Source organism: Helianthus annuus, chromosome 2 (assembly GCF_002127325.2).
Source record: "Helianthus annuus cultivar XRQ/B chromosome 2, HanXRQr2.0-SUNRISE, whole genome shotgun sequence".
Classification (NCBI taxonomy): Eukaryota; Viridiplantae; Streptophyta; class Magnoliopsida; order Asterales; family Asteraceae; genus Helianthus; species Helianthus annuus.
In genome coordinates, this window is record NC_035434.2 from 79,725,470 (window position 1) to 79,733,529 (window position 8,060).

General features: G+C 35.6%; 1 protein-coding gene across 1 annotated transcript; it reads right to left on the reverse strand.

The window, feature by feature from the left end:
• Positions 1 to 2,361: 2,361 nt before the first annotated feature.
• On the reverse strand, positions 2,362 to 7,619 carry LOC110903900 (myb-related protein 306). The gene is made up of 3 exons (XM_022149698.2): positions 7,453 to 7,619; positions 7,006 to 7,135; positions 2,362 to 3,082 (listed from the first exon to the last, which is right to left on the reverse strand). Exons 1-3 carry the CDS (start codon positions 7,556 to 7,558, stop codon positions 2,431 to 2,433), a joined length of 888 nt encoding a protein of 295 aa, XP_022005390.1. The 5' UTR covers positions 7,559 to 7,619; the 3' UTR covers positions 2,362 to 2,430.
• Between the last annotated feature and the right edge of the window lie 441 nt (positions 7,620 to 8,060).

The following is an 8,060-nucleotide window of genomic DNA, read 5'->3' on the forward strand; positions in this document are numbered from 1 at the left end:
GGTGGGAAGTGGAAGGTGATTGATGGAAATCTTGTTGTTGCCTGTGGGAGGAGACGAGGATCATTGTATCTAGTTGAGATACCTGTTGAGGGAGTAGCCGTCCCTGTACAACATAAAGTCTGGTTCACTGAATCTAGTAAGCGAAAGAGGGTTCAATTTGCGAACTTGAATCCTAGTGCTTTGGGGATGTCAGTTGAATGTGGTCGGGGGTCTAAGTTTAAGCCAGTCAGGGGATTTGGTGATAGTGGGAGCATGGGTCGTGTTCCGGGTACAATCACAAAGAACAGTTGGGTTTTGAAGACGAAGATTCCGACTGAAGAAAAAAGCTCTCCTGGAAATAGTTTGCAAAATGTGTAGAGTGGTATTAATTCTCGGTGTATCTCTGGAGCTGGTGGATCGTGCAAGCCGGTTGAGATAGAGAATGGGTCTGATAAGACTGTTGGGTTGGAGCTTGTGGGAGCTTCAACTGGTCTCTCAGTTACTTGATGAGAGGTGTGGTTGCAACTAGGTGGCTTGGATGTGACTGAAGTCTTAGCTTGTTCTTGGAACTGGAGGCTGGGAAGACTTGAACGTAAAGATTACTGAAGTTACTGGTGATAGGTTTCTTGGATGTACTTTGTGGACTATGCAAAGCCTCCGAGTGGGAGATTGTTGGGTTCGTAGGCTTTAGGGTAGCCGGCCCTAGTTAGGGTTAGCCGGCCCTAGTTATTAGGCCCACTTAGTTAACTTGTTGACCAAGTAGGAAACCCTAATCTTGTTCTATAAATACCTATTATGTAACTGTAGTCGGTGTCATTCTGAAAACAGTTGTGAGCATCTAATAAAAGTAAAACCCTAGTTGCAAGTGGACGTAGGTCACCTTGACCGAACCACGTAAATTCTCGTGTTCTTTATTTTCTGCTAGTGTGTGTGTGTGTTTGTTCCGCTTCCGCTCGAGCCTACTCTGATCCGATACCCCTAACACTTATTCCTTGGAGCTTCTCCCGAATTTCCGATCTTGTATCCTTGAACTTCAACAGCCCCTTTTTCGCGTTCTTCTCTTGTTTTGTCCAACTTCTCTTAGGGTTTTTTGTGAATCTCTTTCTTTATATCAAGCCTCCAACCAAGCTCCTCCATTACACTCATTTTAGGCATTCCCGAATGAGAAAAATGTATACTTACATGTTAGACACATTGCAATATTTTTTTGTCAACCAAACCCTATAACACATAGCCTTATATTTCTTGACTCGAGTCTTAAGCCTAGTCTCTTTCTCCACGATATGTTATTTGGGCTATTTTATGATATTGTGAAGTGTGCACAATTTAGTGAATCCAAAAGAGATATGAAGAACAAGTTAGTTGATACAACTAATGATTTGTGTTTATTAGCTATATAAATTTTCACCTTTTGATTATTAGACCACCCGTAGTGGGGCGTGATTTTAAAAAAAAATTGCAAAAAAACGTCTGGAAACGCCCCCACCCCCATTACGGCCGGCGTTTTCCGACGTTATTTTTGAAAAATTTTGTTGCTGGCGTTTTATTTAAAACGCTCAAATTGCTTTGTATATATTTTGACCCACCAATCACTTTTGAGATGCCTCTGACAACCACTTTTGTCCACCAATGACTTTTGAGATACCCACATGCCTCAATTCCGACACTTCACTTTTCAACCTGACATCCATTTGATTTTTTTTTTTTTGCATTAAAAATAATAGGGGCGTTATTGGAATAATGCCCCACTACGCCACTTTTGCTATAATGCCCAACGCTGACTAGGATGCCATGTAAATGCCCCATGATAGGGACATTATTTTTGTTCACCACTACAGGTGTTCTTAGTTTGTGACTTCTATAAATATGCTACGTTGACACAGTTTTTTAGTCAGGTTTTTTTTTTTCGAGTTCAAAATGAACATTTTTTTCTAATTTCATAAATCAAAATTCATGTTATTTCTTACAAGTGTGCTTCCGCCTTTTGTAGTTTAAGTGTTTTGCAAGAGTAAAAGTTTTAGACTTATAAATTACCCCTACTTAGTCTTGTTTATTTAGCTCTTAATGGTTCAGACCTTTTACTGGTTTAGCACTTGATGGTTCAGACTGTTTGTTTTGCAAGCAGATGTCTGAATGGTTCAGACGTTTGCTTCCGAATGGTTAAGCATTATAATTAGTCTGAATGGTTAAGACCTCTAATTTGAATTGGCCAGACATTTGCCTCTAAACGGTTAAGGATTATACTGGCTCTTAATGATTCAGACCTCTTACTCTTACTGGTTCAACACTTAATGGTTCAGACCTCTTACTAGTTCACTTAACCATTCAGAAACTGACAAACAGCCTCTTAGGAATTTACTCCAACCATATAATTCACTAATAACAACTTTCTTTAAACCGACTTACAAACAAAATAGAAAAAGCCAATGTTTCCTATACCCCAAAACCCTCCTAGAATAAGTCATCATTATCATCTAAGGGCTGCATATTCACAAAGCCTTCATGTTCTTGTGCAGTAGCTTCATCAAACGCACAATTCTCCAAGAAACTAAAAGATGGCATTTGAGCCTCAGTGTCTGGTCTGCTTTCATTATGCAGCAAGCTGGTTGTCTCTGAAACATCCAAATTGTTGTAGTTTTTAAACCCTTCACTTGTTGAAGGGCTGAGGAACTGGTGGTTGAATGTACTGATACTTTCAGAGCTCGGTTGTGAGGATTTATGGGAGTCCTTCAGCCAGTTTGGGAGCAATCGCGTAATGTTTTCAACACTGGACGGGTAAGGGGTGGTGCTAAAGTTTCCTGGTGGTGGAGGTGCAAGAGAGGTCATATATGGTTGGTGTAGCTGCTGCAGCGGTGGCGAAGTGGTGAAGTTGTTGTCTAGTGCTAGGGCATCACAAAGAGATTGTTTTGCCAAATGGATATTGGTTTGGAGCTGTCTTTCCCATTGACCTTTAGCAATGGTGTTGGCTTGTGAGCATGATGATGATGATGCTAACTCAGTGTTGGAGACAGACTTATTGAGCTTCTTTTTAAGATGGGCGTTCCAGTAATTTTTAATATCGTTATCTGTTCTTTGTGGAAGGTAAGAAGCCATTGCTGCCCATCTGTGAAATCAAATCAATTAGCTTCACAGTAACTGCAATCTTATTCAAAGCGACATTCATATATACAACTACATTACTATTTGATGATGTAACACATCAAAATGTCATTCCATCATATTTTTAAAAATTTTAGGTTTATGGTTTTCATTACTTTTCAATAACTTTTTTGGTACCATAATATATTTTTCATGTCCAAAAGTCAAATATTAATTAAATCTTAAGCAGGTGGTATTATCATACATAGGATTATTTTATAAAAATGAGCTCCATATTTAGAATTTGACTAGCTTGATGAATAAAAAAGTTGGCCGTTGATATATTCAATGTTTAAAAACCGGTTCAAACCGGTCGTTATTTCCGGTTGAACCCTCCGATAGAACCGGTTAAACCGCTCGGTACACTTATTTAAACCGTTTCTGAGCCCAATATTGTGATATTCCGTAATTACATAAAAACGTGTGTTATATTATTTAGTGGATCCTGTAAAAAAAAAAAAAACATTTTCGTGATAATTGTAAGAAGGCATAGAAAGTGACATGTAGTCATCATGTTTTGGACTTAGGCAAGGTATTCTAGGTTGTTTTGACAAGAAAAACACTAAATATAACAATTTAAAACACAATGCAATGTATTATGGGCATGAAATTTAAAAAAATATAAAAAACATACTACTTAACACTTAAAACACACTACTTAACGTTCTTGGCATAATGTTTTAATTTTTAATCGTAGAATTTATTGCATTGTATCTTAAATTGTTATGTTTGTTGTTTTCTTGACAAAGCAACCCAAAACATTATGCCCAAGTCCAAAACATGATCCATACTTGTCAATTCTTATGCCTTCTCACACTTCTAATGAAAAGTGTCATTTTTTTACAGGATCCTAAGAATATATATATATATATATATATATATATATATAAATAAGAGAATCATGAGAAAAGTATTTATTTATGAGAAAATTAAAAAAAAAACTCAAAGAAAAGCTTAAACACCAACCAAATTTTTAAATATTCTTTTGTTGTAAATCGAGTATTTTAATAAATGAAAAAAAACACACTAAATTTTTAATAAATTTAGCCTCATGGTATTGGTTTTGGGTTTAGTTTAGCTTTTAGTGATAGATTTTTTTTTGTTGCGGATGTGTAATACTATTTTTTTATGTCTTAAAAATGCTAAATTTACAGCAAAAAAAATTGCGGATGTGTAATACTATTTTTTTTGTCTTACAATGCTAAATTTATAGAAAAAAAATATTTAAAACAAATATATATTTGGCGTGTTTTCAAATTTTTAGGAGTTTTTTAGTTTTCTCATAATCCCTTCCCTGTATATAATTATCGGGGAACGTTCTATGCAGAACACTAAATATTACGAAAACACGTTGAACAAAATAAATCACCCATTTTTAATCATGAAACCTAAAATGTAAATGAAAATGTTATAAATTAAAGATTTATTATTTCTCACACTAGAATTCAAAACAAAATATGAAAAAAAAATTCAGTTTGTATATAAGACCCATAAATATGTAGAATACGTGTAGGTTAAATTACCTATATGTATATAGGCTATGTGTAGTTAAAATTATATGGTTTATTATGTATATATATAATACACAAAAAAATGTAAGAAACAAAAAATTTTAAAAATATAAACCTTAAATCTCAAAAATTAGTAATTTAGCGTGGTATTTTTGTTCTCGTAATACTTAGTGTTCTGTATTGATCATTATCATATATATATATATATATACATATATATATAGGAGAAGGATCCGTTAAGAACCACCCTCTATTACGAGAACCGAAAAACCAATGTGGAACACAACCAAAAAATCTAAAAAAAAAAAGCACAAATTTTTTTTAATATTTTTTTTTTATAAAAAATCGCTACTTTTCGTCAATAAAATTTTTTATGACGAAAATTTGCGATTTTTTTAAAATATTAAAAAAAGTTGTGTGTTTTGTAGATTTTTTTTTAGTTTTTTTTTTGGGAGTTTAGCTTGATTGTTTAGTTTTTAGCATTTAGCTTGGGATGGGGGAGGGGGGGTTAGGTTTTTAGAGGGTTTAGGTTTATGGTTTAATTTTTACCATTTAGCTTGGGGGGTGGTGTTAGGTTTTTTTAGGTTTTTGGGGGTGAGGTGGGGGAGGGATTAGGGTGTTTTTTAGGTTTTGGGTGGTGTAATTGGTTTATTTTGTTGTGTTTACATTGCTTCTACCGGTTCTCGCAATAAAGATGGTTCTCGCATGAATTCTACCATATATATATTTTCAATCTGTAAAGAGTAAATTGCCATTTTAGTCCCTGAGTTTTGTCCAAATTTGCCACTTTAGTCCAAATAGTTTTTTTTTTGCCTCTGGGTCCCTGACTTTTCCATTTTATTGCCGTTTTGATCACATACACTAACTCCATCCAAAAACTCCATCTTTAACTCTTTTCAATTGCCATTTTGATCCAATTCCAAAAAATCAAAAAAATTCCAAAAAACCAAAAATTTTCTAAAAAATCATAAAAATTCTAAAAAATCATAAAAAGTCTAAAAAATCCAAAAAATCCGTTTCGGCGCGAACCGTTTCGACCCGAACCGTTTCGACGCGAACCGTTTCGACCCGTACCGTTTCAAAGCCGAACCGTTTCAACGCGAACCGTACCGTTTCGACGCGAACCGTTTCAAACCGAACCGTTTCGACATGTACCGTTTCGAACCCGAACCGTTTCGAGCTGAACCGTTTCGACCCGTGCCGTTTCGAACCATGCCGTTTCGAACCGTGCCGTATCGAACCTAGCCGTTTCGACCCGTACTGTTTCGAACCGAACCGTTTCGACCCGTTCCGTTTCAAACCGAACCGTTTCGACCCGTACCGGTTCGGTTTGAAACGGTACGGGTCGAAACGGTTCGGTTCGATACGGTACGGTTCGAAACGGTTCGGCTTCGAAACGGTACGAGTCGAAACGGTTCGCGTCGAAACAGTTCGGCTCGAAACGGTTCTGGTCGAAACGGTTCGGTTCGAAATGGTACGGGTCGAAACGGTTCGGTTCGATACGGCACGGTTCGAAACGGTTCGGTTTGAAACGGTCGAAACGGTATGGGTCGAAACGATTCGAGTCGAAACGGTTCGACGCGAAACGGTTCGGGTCGAAATGGTTCGCGTCAAAACGGTACGGGTCGAAACGGTTCGGTTCGATACGGCACGGTTCGAAACGGTTGGGTTTGAAACGGTCGAAACGGTTCGGCTTTGAAACGACACGGGTCGAAACGGTTCGGTTCGAAACGGTTCGCATCGTAACGGTACGGTTCGAAACGGTACGGGTCGAAACGGTTCAGCTCGAAACGGTTCGGGTTCGAAATGGTTCGCGCCGAAACGGATTTTTTGGATTTTTTAGAATTTTTTGGATTTTTTAGAATTATTTGGATTTTTTAGAATTTTTATGATTTTTTAGAATTTTTTGGAAATTTTTTGATTTTTTTGGAAATTTTTTGATTTTTTGGTATTGGATCAAAATGGCAAGTTGAAAAGTTTAAATTGAAAATCCCCAAAATACCCTTGGTTTAAACTGTGTTTTTGGATGGAGTTAGTGTATGTGATCAAAACGGCAATAAAATGGAAAAGTCAGGGACCCAGAGGCAAAAAAAAACTATTTGGACTAAAGTGGCAAATTTGAACAAAACTCAGGGACTAAAATGGCAATTTACTCATCTGTAAAATATTTTGATATTTAAACATCTACAATTTGTAAAATTTATTTATGATTGAAAATTAAAATGTTGTGTTATTTAAAAATCTCTTTTACTTTAGTTTTTATTTTATTTTCGATATATTTGGTTAATGGTTTATTTCTATTAATGTTTTTTATTCTTTTTGAAAAGTTATTATTATAAAAACTATAGTTGACAAAATATTAATCTATTGCACCTACCTATTGCCCAGAAGTGCTTGCAGATGAATAATCATCCTATCTTCTTGTTGGGTAAAATTGCCACGCTTGATCCCAGGTCGAAGATAATTTATCCATCTTAGTCTGCAGCTCTTACCACTTCTCAACATACCTAAACATAAATACAACAAAAGAACATTGCGTTAGTATATGTATATATCTAGTTCGCACCAAGAAACAAATAGTTTCCCGTTTGTGAATAAAATTTCTACTGGTTCAGTAGCGGATTCAAGAATTTTTCCCACTAGATTTCTTTTGATAGATTTTCACTAATTCTCACTATTTTTTTTAAACCAAACAAAATTTCCACTATTTTTTCATTTTTTTCCCAAACTAAGGGTTTCCCTGGAACCCACAAAACATCCTTGGATCCGCCACTGCTGGTTGTTGATTTAAAAGAAGTACCCTAGTAAAGAAGATTATCAATACCAGCGTTGGTAGGAACAGATTTCCAATTGCCAGGACCATGTTCTTGAATATAAGAGACCAAACTTACATCTTCCTCAGGAGTCCAAGGTCCTTTCTTCTCTACCATATTACCCAATAAAAACTTTTACAAACAACAGATATAGATATAGATTTTCTCTCTTTCTCTATGTGTTTATGTATGTTCTTTCAACTGGAAAGGAGGAAGAAGAGAAGAACCTTTAAGGGTAAGATATGCGATAAACATTGCATCAAAACTATATATAGACATATATAAATATATCAAAAGAGAGATGGTTATATATAGTCGTGGTGACGATGATTATAGAGGTTGACCAAAAATGAAAAACAAGACAAGAAAGAGCATTTACTGTCCCCTTGACTGATATTAAAAGTCAAATATATGATTCATGCGGGTTAACGTTTTCTTTCTTTTTTTTTAACCTCAGTTGACTTGATTAATTTATATCTCAATTCTCTTTTCTTTAATATTTAAATTAATGGTGAAATTAGTTACACAAATAAACGGATGAGAAATGGAGAGTGAGAGATGTTGGAAATTTAACAGTAATATTATATTAGACCATAGGTAATGGTTAATGCACACTAAG

Bases quoted from the DNA above. Each gene is read 5' to 3' on its own strand.
- LOC110903900 (XM_022149698.2), bottom strand. From the start codon at position 7,558: ATGGTAGAGAAGAAAGGACCTTGGACTCCTGAGGAAGATGTAAGTTTG. The intron at 7,136-7,452 runs GTATTGATAATC...ATTTATGTTTAG, and splicing joins ATCTGTTCCTACCAACGCTG to GTATGTTGAGAAGTGGTAAG. The intron at 3,083-7,005 runs GTAGGTGCAATA...TTGATTTCACAG, and splicing joins CAAGCACTTCTGGGCAATAG to ATGGGCAGCAATGGCTTCTT.